This window comes from Macaca nemestrina, chromosome 1 (assembly GCF_043159975.1).
Source record: "Macaca nemestrina isolate mMacNem1 chromosome 1, mMacNem.hap1, whole genome shotgun sequence".
Taxonomy (NCBI): Eukaryota; Metazoa; Chordata; class Mammalia; order Primates; family Cercopithecidae; genus Macaca; species Macaca nemestrina.
The window spans coordinates 180,977,597-180,993,693 of NC_092125.1; the positions used below are offsets into that span (position 1 = coordinate 180,977,597).

The 16,097-nt window shown below is 47.8% G+C and overlaps 1 protein-coding gene across 4 annotated transcripts in view; it reads right to left on the reverse strand.

The window, feature by feature from the left end:
• Positions 1-1,919: 1,919 nt before the first annotated feature.
• SHISAL2A (shisa like 2A) overlaps positions 1,920-16,097 on the reverse strand; it is a 35,467-nt gene continuing 21,289 nt past the window's right edge. For 2 of the 4 annotated variants that reach the window (XR_011620903.1, XM_071092923.1), the window contains one exon: positions 13,639-13,747. Coding sequence is in view for 2 of the 4 variants with exons in the window: in XM_071092923.1 (XP_070949024.1) it covers positions 13,741-13,747 (7 nt within the window). In the remaining 2 variants the exon portion in view is untranslated. Of the gene's footprint in view, positions 2,547-3,453; positions 3,617-11,470; positions 11,651-13,471; positions 13,748-16,097 lie in introns of those variants that run through there. The other 2 variants (XR_011620900.1, XM_071092918.1) reach the window with 2 other exon arrangements.

Sequence of the window (16,097 nt, forward strand, 5' to 3'; positions counted from 1 at the left end):
TATGTTCCGTACTTTTTGTATCATTCCAGGCTCCACTTTTTCCCTACCTTTTTTTTTTCTTCAATTTTACCTTGCCCTCTCTTAAATTTAACGATCTTATTTTATTTTATTTATTTTATTATTTTATTTTTGAGACGAAATCTTGCTCTGTCACCCAGGCTGGAGTGCAGTGGCATGATCTCAGCTCACTGCAAGCTCCACCTCCCAGGTTCAAGTGATTCTCCCACCTCAGCCTCCGGAGTAGCTGGGATTACAGGCGCGCACCACCAAACCCGCCTACAATTGTTTTTTTTTTTTTTTTTTTTTGAGACAGAGTCTCGCTTTGTAGCCCAGGCTGGAATGCAGTGGCATGATCTTGGCTCACTGCAAGCTCCACCTCCCACGTTCACGCCATTCTCCTGTCTCAGCCTCCCGAGTAGCTGGGACTACAGGCGCCCGCCACCACGCCCGGCTAATTTTTTGTATTTTTAGTAGAGATGGGGTTTCACCCTGTTAGCCAGGATGGTCTCGATTTCCTGACCTTGTGATCTGCCTGCCTCGGCCTCCCAAAGTGCTGGGATTACAGGTGTGAGCCACTGCGCCCGGCCCTTTTTCTTTTTTTGGGATTTTTAGCAGAGATAGGGTTTCCCCATGTTGGCCAGGCTGGTTTCGAACTCCTGACCTTGAGTGATCCACCCACCTCGGCCTCCAAAAGTGCTGGGAGTATAGGCGTGAGCCACCACACCCAGCCGATCTTATTTTATTTTAAATGCCTTTCTGGATCAAGGCAGGGTAAAATTAAACAGTTTTTAGAGTCTATGGACTCTGCCATGAGTCACTGAATATATAGAATGATATGTAAAATTTATGTGTATAAACATATTTTTCTAGGGAGAAGGAGCCATAAATTTTAATAGTTTCTCAGAGAAGTCTGCATTCCCCCCAAATATTAAGAGCCTATGGTATAGGTGAGCCAAGAAACAAATAAATGCTTTTAGTTAGAAGCTTGAAAGTTTCACTTGTAGTGCTGATATTTTAAAATGTTGCAATGATGGCATGGAGGAATGTTGGTGGGATGGAACGTTGCAATGGCAGAGAGAGGAATGTTGGTGGGGTGGAATGCTCCCCAGAATGGAATGGCAACATGACAGAACGTGGTCTACTGGAACACTAGTGTGTCAGAATATGAGGATATTCTAGAATGTTGATGTAACTGGTCCTACACAAATGTAGCTGTGTAGGTCACTATGTTCTGCACTGTTTGTATCATTCTAGGCTTCACTTTGTCCCTACCTTGCTTTTTTTTTTTTTTTTTTCCCAATAGAACACCACCTTCCATATGTTCTAGCATCCTCTTGCTTTTTTTTTTTTTTTCCTTTTTCTTTGAGACAGAGTCTCGCTCAGTCACCCAGGCTTGGGTGCAGTCGCGTGATCACAGCTCACTGCAACCTTCACCTCCCAGGTTCAAGTGATTCTCGTGTCTCAGCCTCTCAAGTAGCTAGGTTTACAGGCATGTGCCAGCAACCCCAACTACCTTTTGTATTTTTAATAGAGACGGGGCTTCACCGTGTTGGCCAGACTATTCTTGAACTTCTGGCCTCACATGATCTGCCCGCCTTGGCCTCCCAAAGTGCTGGGATTACAGGTGTGAGCCACCATGCCCGGTAGTATCCTCTTGCCTGTAGCTCAGTTGTATCTCAGGGTTGGGCTGCTATCTGATTCAGCCTCTGAATCTCCAACATTCCCTAGCTTAGTGGCTCAGTGCCCTGTAAGGGTCCAGTAAAGATCCAATTGGTGGTTCACACCTGTAATCCCAGCACTTTGGGAGGCCAAGGTGGGAGGATCGCTTGAGCTCAGGAGTTCAAGACCAACCTGGGCAATAAGAGGCCCCATCTCAAAAACAAACAAACAAACAAAAGATCCAGTTGGCTGCTGGTACATGGGCTTGTGTCACTTTTATTTCATACTGAGCCACTTCTTCCTTTCTGACTGTGCCCACCCTCCTTCGAGATCTGTCTCAACTGCCCTGCAGGCTCAGGACTCGGGTAGACTACCTTGTCCATTCCTGTGTCTTCAGTGCCCGGTTCAGGGTCTGCCCAGAGGGCATGCCAACCCTGTGGCTTAGTCATGGTAGCCTGACTAAGCTCCTGGCCAGAGGCCTGTCTGCAGCTGAGGCTCTTAGGGCTGGAGTTCAGCTTCTGGAGCTGTTAGGCTGAAGGAGATTCAGGATCCCGGAGGTTAGTCAGGAGCAGGGGAGGCCAGATCATAGTTGGGGGAAAGGTGAGGCTTCATTACCAGAAGAACCTGATCCAAAGGCTAAATTCAAGAGCTGGGGTAGGGCAGAGACTGGAGTTCAGAGTAGGAACAGATGGGGAGGAGTTGGGGTAAGGGCTGGTCTCCTAGACGTTCACTGCTCCTTTGCTCCACACACTCATTCGTGTGGCTGACATTTGCTGAGGCCTCCTCTGTGGCAGATCTGTCTGTGCCCTGGAATTAAAGTCCATAATGGGGAAATGGACACATAGAAAATGACAACCCAGTATGATCGGGGCTATGACACAGAGAAGCTATGGGAGACCAGAGGAGATCCCAACTCAGCTTGGGAGTCAAAAACAATTTCCTAGAGGAATACTGTCTGAGCTGACACTGGAAGGAGTCAGGGAGGGTTGGGGGGCATTTTCAGATGGGAAGGCTGCCTCAAAAGCCAAAGTGCATGGAAATTTCCCGGTACCTACCTGTGGGCCTCAGATCAAGGCGCTAATCACAGACTGTTCAGTTCTTTGGGCTACACATGTTTGGTCTATCCAGGTCTAATTACCTTCAGACTTCCCCCAGCTATTCCAGTAACCCACAGATTGAAGTCTGTTGCAATCAATTGCAACCAGGAGAGGATAACTGCCTCTTAAAATGTGGAGACATTTCCTGATTTTGAGAGAACAGAATTTTCTGGACGTGCAAAGCCTGCTACCTCCCAGCCACTCCGCTGCCATGGGCTTTCTTCTGGGCCCACACATTAGCTAGGTACTCACCCCAACAGCTGGGTGGGCCATTTACTCCCGGGGTGACCATCTCAGTTACTTCAACTTTAAAATGAACTCCATAATGGTGTGGGGAATGCTTACTAAACTGGGTGGCAAGAGAACTGTATTCAAACCATGGAGGCTTCACCAATGGCACTGTGTGAGGTTGGGCAGGGCATTTCTCTCTAGAACTCAGCTTTCCTATCAGTGGAAAAGCAGAAAGGATGCAAAGGGGCTAGGATCTCCCTGCCTCGATGGTCCATGTCTATGTCAAATGCTGGATGTCCTGTTTTTGGCCTGCTTCTTTGAAATAGAGGCCATGTGAAAGAATGGATTCTGGAGACAGAAGATTTAGATATGATTCTGGCTCTGACTTGCTTTGTAAGTCTGGGACAGCCATGAAACCCCCTCTGAGCCCCAGTTTTCTCATTTGGTAAACTGAGGTAATACCTACCTCACAGCGTTCTATGAGGCTCCAGTGAGCTAAAAGCAACATAATGATGACGATGACAATGATGATGATGGTGGTGGTGATGATGGTGATGATCTGTCTCCACGACAGTCAATCTCCTGGAATGAATTACAATTGTGGTTGTTGCCAGGAAGTTAGCAACCAGCTGCAGGGTCATAGAGAATGTGAACAAATGTTTGAAAGACTTCCCCATGGCGGAGCAAACATTCCCAGCAAGAGCTATTACTGAGGGGAAAAGAGGAATGAACTCGTGCCAACTAACTACGCCCATTTACTTCTTTCATTCCTGCAAGGCAGGTGTTCATGCACCTATACTAGCTGGGTGACCAATACATAAACCTTTCAGAGCCTCAGTCTCTTCACCTGTAAAACGTAATATTACCAGACTCAAGATTGGTGAAGGCTATAGTGGACATTGATTGCTCTGGGCCACCCAGCATCCAAACACTCCCTATTTGGAGGAATTCCAAGCTATTTGGGAGCTGAAGAAGGCAGCAACTCCTCCTGACCCTTGTGGGCTTGTGACTGGCCAACTCGACGCCCTATGTGGGCTCTGAGTCTGGTGGCAGTTAGCAGAGGGGCAAGAACAGTCAGAGATTACTTCAGGTGGCTGCAATGCGGCTAGAGCCTAGCAGTGCAGTGGTGACCAGCAAGTATCTGTGTGGCTAGAGGCAGAGTCTGTCCTAAATACATAGTTACCATGGCAGGACTTTGGTTGTGCCCAGCTGCCCTTGATTCTCGTCTAGCTTTGTGGTCTCCCTGTCATTTCAGTGAGACATCCAATAGCCTTCCAGTAAAGTCTCTTTTTGCTTAATTTTGCCAGAGGTGGTTTCTGTTGTTTACAACTGAGAATCCTGACTGGTACAGAGTAAACCCCATAACATGCCAGACACAATGCCCAGCATATAATAAGCACTCAAAAAACTATAGACACACACACACACACACACACGTGTGCGCGCGTGTGCACAAAAACAAAAGTTCAGAGAAGTAAAATGATCTGCCTAAGGTCACACAGCAGGTGGTGCTATGGGGCTGGACATGGACATCTTGGTGGTACACTGCATTTAATTAATTAATTAATTAGAGACAGAATCTTACTCTGTTGCCCAGGCTGGAGTGCAGTGGCATGATCTTGGCTCACTGCAACCTCCGCCTCCTGGGTTCAAGTGATTCTCCTGCCTCAGCCTCCCAGTAGCTGGGACTACAGGCGCCCACCACCACACCCAGCTTATTTTTGTATTTTTAGAGGAGGCAGGGTTTCATCATGTTGTCCAGGCTGGTCTTGAACTCCTGACCTCAAGTGATCCCCCCGCCTCAGTCGTCCAAAGTGTTGGGATTACAGGCGTGAGCCACCGCTCCCAGCTGGTACACTGCATTTAAATCCCTTCACTTCACTTCACAACACATTGTAGAACACTATTATTAACACATTTGTTCGTAAGTCTCCAAACAACCTGGTGAGGCCAGAAGGGCTGGGATATTCTCTTGAGACAGAGGAAGGCACTAGCTTAAGGTAACCCTGTAAATAGTGGCAGCCTAGAATCATGGTCTCAAGTCCACAGCCCAGGGCCGGTGCTCTGGTCGTATTCACACATTTGAGCTCACACATGCACATGGTGCTACATTTTATGAAGCAGCTCCGTCTGAATACATGGCTACCTGGTGCATTAGCAACCTGGGGTGAGTCAGCAGCTGCCTGTGAGGCCATCAGGGAGGGAACACCATGTACCAGAACTCGCAGAAAGGAGTGCTTGTGCAGCTACCATGTGATCTGGGGTACAGGAAAGTCGGGGGGATGGTGCTTGAAAAGCAGGATGGGAGGGAGGAGGGGACGGGTAGAGCTATCCTAACTTAGGGCCTCCTCTGGTGCCCCTAATGGGCCCACACTTATCTAGGGAGGTTTTGGTTCCTGCAGTGTTGGCAAAGTGGCTTAATTTGACTTAATGGAAGAAAAATGTGTAATGAATATGGATAATGCATACAATGAGGCCCCAAGGAAGGCTGGCTGGAAGAAGGGTGATGAGCTGATGATAAGTCTGAATGATAATCAGGCTGTAGCTCCAAGGGTGAGCCCAGGTAGAAGACATCGGGGACAACTGCTCCTCCCTAGGGGACTGGGATCCTCCTGCTGACCTCCATCCCCACCCTGCCCTGGCCTTCAGAGCTTGACCTCCCACTTGGATAGAGTCAGAGAATGTCAGAGTCACAGGATTCTGGCTTCACAGGATTAGACTCAGGCTCAGGATTCCAGAATCACAGACCTTTAGCATCACATATGTTAACAATAGAAAATTTCAGAATTGAACAATCTGACAATGGAGTCCCTTGGGAAGAAATTTAGGTGATCTTTCCCCAACTTTCATTTAATAACAATAAATAACATCTGTTAAGCACATCACAACTTCCAAAGTCTTTCGCATCTGTACAGACATCACATAGGGGTGGGTGGTATTATACCTTCAGCTTAAGTATTGTGCAGAAGATCAAAATGGGCTGGCTGGCAGATCGCTTGAGCCTGGGAGTTCGAGACCAGCCTGGGCAACTTGGCAAAACCTCATCTCTACTAAAAATACAAATATTAGCTAGGCATGCGGGTGTGCGTCTGTAGTCCCAGCTACTCGGGAGGCTGAGGCAGGAGGATCACTTATGCCGGGGAGGTCGAGACTGCAGTGAGCCGTGATTGCACCACAGAACTCCAGACTGGGCACAGAGCAAGATCCTGTCTTAGAATAAAAATAGCCCAGGTGTGGTGGCTCACACCTGTAATCCCAGCATTTTGGGAGGCTGAGGCGGGTGGATCACGAGGTCAGGAGATCGAGACCATCCTGGCTAACACGGTGAAACACCGTCTCTACTAAAAATACAAAAAATTAGCCGGGCATGGTGGCAGGCGCCTGTAGTCCCAGCTACTCGAGAGGCTGAGGCAGGAGAATGGCGTGAGCCTGGGAGGCGGAGCTTGCAGTGAGCCAAGATCATGCCACTGCACTCCACCCTGGGAGACACAGTGAGACTCTGTCTCAAAAAAAAAAAAAAAGAATAAAAAGAATAAAAATTAAAATAAAAAAATAAATAAAATGGGCTGGTCTTGCAGGACAAATTCTATTTTTCATATGCCAAGGTTTTCATACCCTTGTCTTCTGTAGTTATGTAAACACTTCTATTTGGTGTATGTTCAAATTCTGTGTTGCGTAAATTCTGCATGGTCACGTATAGTTTTTCAGAATGCATTTTGGCATATTGCAATGCTCAAAAATATGACTATCATTATTGCATCAGCATAATCAGGGCTGGTACATTCTGCGATAGCTTTTTGGCAGGTTTTACCATCCAGCACTATTTTCAGTTCACAAAGGACTTAAACAACATATCCAAGAATAGATTTAAAGTCACTAATGTAAAGACTGAACTTCAAGTTACTTCAAGGGTTAGTCAGCACATGTTCTGATTTTCTTTTTTTCTTTCTTTCTTTTTTTTTTAGACGGAGTTTTGCTCTTCTTGTCCAGGCTGGAGTGCAATGGCGCAGTCTCAGCTCACTGCAATCTCCGCCTCCCAGGTTCAAGCTAGTCTCCTGCCTCAGCTTCCCAAGTAGCTGGGATCACAGGCATGCGCCACCACGCCCGGCTAATTTTTGTTTATTTAGTAGAGACGGGGTTTCACCATGTTGGCCAGGCTGGTCCCGAAATCATGACCTCGGTGATCCACCCATCTCGGCCTCCCAAAGTGTTGGGATTACAGGCGTGAGCCACCGCGCCCAGCCACATGTTCTGATTTTCTCAGAATAAAAAGTTAAACTACCAAAGATACGGAAAGAAGAAAAAAAGGAAACATAAGCTTTGGCGGATAGGAGAGAATAATGAACGCCACACAGAGGGGTGGTTGCGGGGAGGGCGGAGGTGGTGCTTGGAGGGAACCTGTGCTTGGGATTCTGCCAGTAAAGGGCTGCGAGGGGCCTGGGGCAAACCTCTCACACCTCTGGGTCTCAGTTTTTCCCTATTTCAAATGGGGATAATAATTCCCACCTTGGGGAAAGTTCGGGAGTTGATCAGCCCGGGAGGACATCTGCAGCCACAGGACAAAGAGCTAAGAGAGATGGCGAAGGGGGAGGGGTGTGGAACCGCAGGGAGCTGCGAGGGGCTTACGGCTTCCATGGTAACGCACCGCAGCCAGGAGAGAAGGCGGGGTCTGAGAGCCCGGAGCTGGAGGTTTAGAAGATGAAGGTTTCACAATGAAGCTCCCTCCTTCCCGGAGAAAAGCCTCCTTGGAGATAAGGCTGGCTGCACGACAGCAGCCCTCTGGACTGGACAAGCAGTGATTTTGCCCTGTGCTTGAATAAACAAAGCATAACACTTTCCACACTGTATATAACTGTCTATTTAACGTAGCAGTCTTCCTCCAGTAGCCTGAGAATTCCCTGAGGGCAGGAATTATGACTGATTCATTTCTTTCATCCTAGAGCCCAGGACAAGACCTGGCACACAAAAGATAGTGTGTTGGTTAGGGGACTATGGCTGAAGGTGGGGCTAGAGAGATCTACTCGTCCAGAGCCCTCGGAGCCCTAAGGGGTACTCTCTTTAAAATATAAATTCGGCGGGGCACTGTGGCTCACACCTGTAATCCCAGCGCTTTGGGAGGCCAAAGTGACAGATTACCGGAGGTCAAGAGTTCAAGACCAACCTGGCCAACATGGTAAAACCCCATCTTTATTAAAAAAAAAAAAAAAAAAAAGCCAGGCATGTTGGCAGGTGCCTGTAATCCCAGCTACTCACGAGGCTGAGGCAGGAGAATCACTTGAACCTGGGAGGTGGAGGTTGCAGTGAGCTGAGATTGAGACGTTGCACTCCAGCCTGGGCAACAGAGCGAGACTCTGTCTCAAAATAAAATAAAATAAAATGTCGATATGATAGAATGCATCCTCTAACTGGATGAGACCCTTCAAGTATTGACATGGTCCATCAAGGTCAAGTTCAACCCCCACTTCCTCCGTGAAGGCTTCCAGACTGTTTCTTTTCTCCCTCTTTAGAATCTTTGCAACTCTAATGGTCCTTACCCCGTATCTTGGCATTTGTTTGGGATCTCTCTCTGACTGTTCTCTAGGTGTTTCATGGGTCAAACCTACTCTTCATCTCTAGTAAATAAGGTCTGAAGGGCGGGTTGCAGGATTTTTTTTGAGACAGAGTCTTGCTGTGTCACTCAGGCTGGAGTGCAGTGGCACAATCTCAGATTACTGCAACCTCCTCCTCCTGGGTTCAAGCGATTCTCCTGCCTCAGCCTCCCGGGTAGCTGGGATTACAGGCACCCGCCACCATGCCTGGCTAATTTTTGTATTTTTAGTAGAGATGGGGTTTCACCATGTTGGTCAGGCTGGTCTGGAACTCCTGACCTCAGGTTATCCACCCTCCTCGGCCTCCCAAAGTGCTGGGATTATAGCCATGAGCCACCATGCCTGGCCGTATTCTATTCTAAGGGCTTGTCACAGTGGTGGGCCCACAGCATGTCTTCAGTCAACTCTCTCGGAGTGAGTCATCTGCTCTGGGTGGCCTTGATCCTGTGAGGGATGGAGAAGGTATGCAAGGAGCCCTTCACACCCCTGTGAGTGTCCCACACCCGAGACTTCCCAGGTGGGACCCAGGGTTCTGGGACTAAGCAAGGCATGGAGCTCTCCTGGGCTGTGGCCTGCAGCCTGGCTTTGGCTGCCTTGTGCCCTGGCCCCTGAGCCAACAGGCACAGACCAGGAGGAGCAGTGTCACAAGTCAGGCAGTAGAATGGCCTCCCCCTGACCGGAGGACAGATGTCTAGGGCCTGAGTCATTTCTTGTGGACACATGAGCCATCACTGTCCTTTAGACTTCTGAAGGATCTGCAACCTAAAGGCCCCCAAAGGCAGAGATCCTGAATGGCAAATTTCACTTCAGTGTTACAGAGAACAGGGAGCAAGTGCTCAGAAAAGGTGTTGTTGAGTTCCTTTCCATGCTTGAAACCCTTTCATGTGGCTCCCTTTTGCCCTCGGGATAAAGACCAAGCCCCTTAATATGGTAAAGGCTTCAGGACTTGGCTTATCTACCCTTCCAGCTTCATCTCTCACCATTCCCACCTTGAATCTAGTGTCTACCCAGACTGAACTACTTATTGTTACCTGAAAGAACCATATGGTCTCTCTTAGCCGTGGGTCTTTGGGTATGCTGTTCCTTATCTTGTACCAGAGACTTCCTTTCACCTGTCAGTGAGTCCTTTTTAACCAGTAATTGCTTACACCAGGAGGCCTTCCCAAAGTCTTTGGCTGGATTAGGGATCTTCTGTAAATGCCTGTAGCCATGAGCTTCTTGAAGATAGGGATCAGGACCTCATTTAGCCAAGATTCTGGCAGAAAATCATTGTCAATCAATACTGAATGGACAAACAAATGTGAACGTCTGAGGAAAAACACCTAGCAGGAGAGCTGTAAAGGGGAGTGGAATGTTCTAACGTTTCTGAGTTCCAAGATTCAACATTCTCTGATTCTGGGCTGAAGATTCACACTCAGGCTCTCCTTCATCCGGAGCCCACTATCCAGCTAGCTCCTCCGCCCTGTGCCCTCTGAGTGTTTGTTCTCAGGCAGGCACACACACATGTTCTGAACATAACCGGGAAAGCAATTTACAAGAAATAATTGCTGGTCGATGTGTGCTTAGGAGCAGCGGTGAGCTCAGACTATTTCTGTCTGCACATCAGCCCACCCAGCTTCCTCCCACTGCGGCTGCCCTGGGGGAGGGGCTCCTATCACACAGGGTGGGCAGTTTGTTTCTAATGCAGGACCCAGACTAGCCAACCCCAGTGACAGCCGGCTCTGAGCCTTGATTGAATTCAAAGGAGAGGAGCTATTGGGGGGCAGGGAGGAGCTTTATGAGGCCTAGGATGTGTAGGTCAGCAAAAGCAGCACGCACATTCCTTTTCTCCACCTGTTGGGGAAATTCTACCAGGTCTTCAGGGCCTTGCTCAGTGTGCGGTCTCCCCAGACCTCTCCCGCTCTGAGTCCTCAAAGCTTGTCTTTGTTCTTACAGAGCCTGTTGTGCTCAAAGGGTGGTCTCAGACCAGCATCATCAGCATCACCTGGAACTTGTTAGAAATGCAAATTTTGGGGACTTACTCCTGACCTACTGAGTCAGACACTGGGGTGGGAGGCCAGCATTCTGTGTTTTAACAAGCCCTCCACCTAGCTGATTCTGATGCAGCCTCGGATTTAAGAACCACTGCCTTAGGCTGCGGATGACCACTTGAGTGTTTGGAATGCAAACAGCATCTCCCCCTTCTGACTGCGAGCAGCCTAAAGGCGAGGGTATTATCAGATTCTTCCCTGAAACCTCCCAGTCTCCCTTGTAAGGCCCAGCACAGAAAGTGTTCAGAGAAACATTGGATTTTTCTGATGAGGACACCAAGGATACCAAGGACAGAGAAGGGATTCATCCTGTGAACGGTTGCACAGAGCGTCAGGGACTAAACCTCTCAATATCACCCAGCCCCACCCCACTACATATATACAAGTACCCTAAGCTAGCTTGCTTGCTTGCTTTCTCTCTCTCTCTCTCTCTCTCTCTCTCTCTCTCTCTCTTTCATGGAGTCTCACTCTGTCACTCAGGCTGGAGTGCAGTGGTGTGATCTCGGCTCACTGCAAGCTCCATCTCCCGGGTTCACACCATTCTCCTGACTCAGCCTCCTGAGTAGCTGGGACTACAGGCGCCCGCCACCAGGCCCGGCTAATTTATTTATTTTTTTTTTATTATTTATTTATTTATTTTAGTAGAGATGGGGTTTCACCGTGTTAGCCAGGATGGTCTCGATCTCCTGACCTCATGATCCACCCGCCTCAGCCTCCCAAAGTGCTGGAATTACAGGCGTGAGCCACTGCGCTGGGCCAGCTCTTTCTATAACAAGTACCTTGCAGTTCCTGAGCCACACTGGCTCTCTCTCACTGTTGTGAACAAGCTGTATTCTGACCATAATGTTTTCTGTTCCTGTCTCACCTGGAAACTTTGAGTCATCTTTGATGATTCAGCTCAGACATCATTTCTTCCTCCCTAAAGCCCCATGAAGGGCCACCACTGGGCCTCCTGGCCATTTGTGTGCCTGCCTTGTCCTCCACATGAGCCCCTTGAGGGCGAGAACTGTCTGATTCCTCTTGTTTCTGGCAACCTGCACAGGTCCTAGAATAGAATGGACACCACTAAGTGTACAGTAAATGGACAAGGGTGCTGGGTTTTGAGTGCTGAAAATAGGCTGGGTGCAGTGGCTCACACCTGTAATCCCAACACGTTCAAGACCAGCCTAGGCAACACAGCAACCACCTGTCTCGATAAAAAAAAATGTTTAAATTAGCTGGACACAGTGGCACGCACCTGTAGTCACAGCTACTTGGGAGGCTGAGGCAGAAGGATTGCTTGTGTCAGGAGTTTGAGGCTGCAGTGAGCTAGTCTCCACTGCACTCCAGCCTGGGTGACAGAATGAGACTGGCTCAAAAAAAAAAAAAAAAAAAAAGAAGAGTGCTGAAATAAAAGAGCACACACACACACATACCACAACCACCACCACCACCATCAACAACAACAACAAATGAAGCAAGACCAGAACCAAAATCTCTTGACTTCCAGCCTAGAATACTTCTGTGGGTGACTCACCCTGTCTTGCCACCCCACCATGTACCCTTTGGCTTGGCCTCAGGCACAGGTATGTAAGAGTGACTCTTTCACTGTTGCCAAATCCAGCAGCAGGTCATGTCACTGTCTGAAATGTCAAGAGCTGCTTTTGGTGGCTGCTGAGTTGCATCTCCACAGTCCTTGTCTTGCATTCCCAAGATGAAGCCTAAAAGCCATTGCCAAAGTTAGGAGAGCAGCCAGAAGGGAGGGCTGGCAGTCAGCATCTTGCCCTAAGATTCCTTTGCGATCAGATTAACAATAAAAAATGTTAATAATAATAATAATAGCTAACACATAGTGCCTTCCATTTGCCAACACTTTTCTATGTACTTGCATGGACTCAGTAATTTAGTCCTTCCCCAAGCTCTATGAGGAAGGTACTACTATGATTCCAGCTTATATAGATGAGAGGACTGAGGCACAGAGGTTAACTAGCAAGTAAGTGACAGGGGCAGGATTTTAACCAGGCATTTGGCTCCAGAGTTTTTCAGTATTACATAGTTTACTGCTATTGTCCATTTGTAATTTAAAAAGTCTTTTAGCAGGATTACTATGTTATCATCCGTTGGTAATTTAAAAAGTCTTGTAGCAGGCCAGGTGTGGTGGCTCACATCTGTAATCCCAGCACTTGGGAGGCCAAGGCAGGCAGATCACTTGAGGCCAGGAGTTCAAGACCAGCCTGGCCAACATGGTGAAACCCCATCTCTACTAAAAATACAAAACTTAGCCAGGCATGCTGGCACACACCTGTAGTCCCCGCTACTTGGGAGGCTGAGGTGGGAGGATCACTTGAACCCAGAAGGTGGAGGTTGCATTGAGCTGAGATCATGCCACTGCACTCTAGCCTGAGTGACAGAGTAACAGAGCAAGACTCGTCTCAAAAAGAAAAAAAGTTTTCTAGTACTTTAACGTTTATGAAGTGAGTTCAAATCCATCACCTCACTGAACACTTGCAATAACCCAGCAAGGGGACCGAAGCTCAGGAAGACAAGGGACTTTATCAAGGCCACACGGTGACAGGGCCCACGCTCTGGAGCCTGTATTCAGTCTGATAACTATTCATTCATTCATTCATTCTTCTTTTTTGTGATGAGGTCTTGCCCAGGCTGGAGTGCAGTGGCGTGATCATAGCTCATTGCATGGAGTTGTTACTGATCATTTTTTCTAGGAGTCATGTCAAAGTTCCTTGGCCCACAATAGGCCAAGCAGAGCAGTATGGCAGGGTCCACAGCAGGGCTGGGTATCTTTGCTAGGAAAACCCCTCATTTATCCTGCTAGGCTCTAAAGTCCCTTCCCACTCCCACCTTTCACTGAAGAGACTCCAGAAGGGGATGGTGTGGAGACATTTATTGAATGTTTATGGGACTGGTCCACGTGGGTCAGGGTTGGGTACAGAGGCTTCCTCAGGGCTGCCTGGAATGTCACTGGTGGTCACTGTGGCCATGAAGCAATGATGGAGGAGGCGTTTGGAGTTCACAACCTGCCCCTCATTGCTCTCCAGCTGTGGGTTCAAGCAGGGGTAACTCTGCCGGAGAGGGCTCACTCTTGGCACTTCTGCCGCCATGCCTGTGTTCACACCTTGGCAGTCAGGAGAAACCTCTTCAGGGCCTGGAAAATAGCAAACTGAGGGTGTAGGGCTCTCTTCTTCCCCATCAGGATCACACCCCCCAGCTGACTTCTCTGGTGCTTACCTTGGGGCAGTGCATTGTGGTCAGAGCCTCAGAAGCATCATTTGTTTAACATGTATTTATTAACAATACACCACATCATGCACTGACAGCTGTCAGTGTTGCTCAAGAACTTGTAGTTTGGTGGAGGAAACAGACAAGAAACAATCATTAAGAGCTATGAAGACTTGACCTTCACCATAACCCTATGAGGTAGGTACTATTAGAAATCCATTTTATAGATGACAACACAGGATTACCACACAGCTAGTATGGAGAGGAGTGCTGGACATTTTTAAAACATAGATTGTGCCGGGCGCGGTGGTTCAAGCCTGTAATCCCAGCACTTTGGGAGGCCGAGACGGGCGGATCACGAGGTCAGGAGATCGAGACCATCCTGGCTGACACAGTGAAACCCCGTCTCTACTAAAAATACAAAAAAAACTAGCCGGGCGTGGTGGTGGGTGCCTGTAGTCCCAGCTACTTGGGAGGCTGAGGCCGGAGAATGGCTTAAACCTGGGAGGCGGAGCTTGCAGTGAGCTGAGATCCGGCCACTGCACTCCAGCCTGGGCGGCAGAGCGAGACTCCGTCTCAAAAAAAAAAAAAAAAAAACAAAAAACATAGATTGTTCTCACTTTGAGAATAGATTCCATGCTTCTCTTTGTCAAGTGACTTATCTTCTCTCTTCCTCTTAAATCAAAGCTTGAAAGGAAGTCCACTTGGCCTTATTATTCTCTACCTTCCATTCACGACTTGTTCAGCTGCAACTTGCTTGGTTCCGCCCCCACTATACACCTTCAAACTATTTGTCACTAAACCCATGGTCACTTCTAAATCCTCATCTCCCTTGACTTATCAGAAATATTTAACATTATTTATTTATTTTAAATTTTACTTTACCAGTTATAGGACTCTGATTCTTTTTTCCTTTTTCTTTTTTTAATCAGGAGCATTTGACACAATTGAACATTTCTATCTTTCTAGATAAAATTGTATCAAGTGTTCAAGCCAAAAATTCGAGTCATCTCTCGCACCTTCTATCTCAGCCCTTTCACAAAGCCAGGTCCTGCTGGTTCCACCTAATAGCCATCTGCAGTATCCACCCATTTCTCTCCATCCTCAAGGCTACCACCTTAGATCAGGCTTTCATCTTCTTCCGCCCAGACCCCTGGAACAGCCTGCAGTGGGGGCCCTTCCATCACGTCCTCCATGCTGTAGCCAGAGAGATCTAAGATCTTTCTAAGATCAAGTGATCTTAGAAATCTATGTACTAAGTGATCTATGTACTGTTCTTTCTGAAAGCTTTCAATCTCTTTCCATTACCTGTGCTCCTTGAGATGGCATCTCATTGTGGCTTTAATCTGCACTTCCTTAATGACTAATGAAGTTGAACATATTTTCATGTGCTTATTTGCCACCTATATGCCCTTTTAAAAAAAAACTATTTTATTTTGAGATAGGGTCTGGCTCTGTTGCCAAGACTGGAGTGCAGTGGCTAGAATATGGCGCACTACAGCCTTGGCCTCCTGGGCTCAAGTGATCTTCCCACCTCAGCCTCCTGAGTAGCTGGGTCTACGGGTGTGTAGCACCATACCCAGCTTTTTTTTTTTTTTTTTTTTTTTTTTTTAGACACAGGGTCTCATTATATTGCCCAGGCTGGTCTTGAACTCCTGGGCTCAAGCTATTCTCCTGCCTTGGTTTCCCAAGTTGCTGGGGTTACAGGCCTGAGCTACTATGCCTGGTCATTTTAAAACATAGATTGTTCTCTGTTCCTCTTTAATGAAGTGTCTGTTCAAGTCTTCCGCTCATTTTCTAATGGGATCATTTGTTTTCTTTTTTCTTTTTTTTTTTTTTTTTTGAGACGGAGTCTCGCTCTGTCGCCCAGGCTGGAGTGCAGTGGCCGGATCTCAGCTCACTGCAAGCTCCACCTCCCGGGTTCACGCCATTCTCCTGCCTCAGCCTCCCGAGTAGCTGGGACTACAGGCGCCCCACCTCGCCTGGCTAGTTTTTTGTATTTTTAGTAGAGACGGGGTTTCACCGTGTTCGCCAGGATGGTCTCGATCTCCTGACTTCGTGATCCGCCCGTCTCGGCCTCCCAAAGTGCTGGGATTACAGGCTTGAGCCACCGCGCCCGGCCGATCATTTGTTTTCTTAATGTTGAATTTAGGGTGTTCTTTATATATTTTGTTTTATTTATTTATTTATTCATTTATTGAGACGTATCACTCTGTCATCTAGGCTGGCGTGCAATGGCATGATCTCACCTCACCACAACATTCATTTCCTGGGTT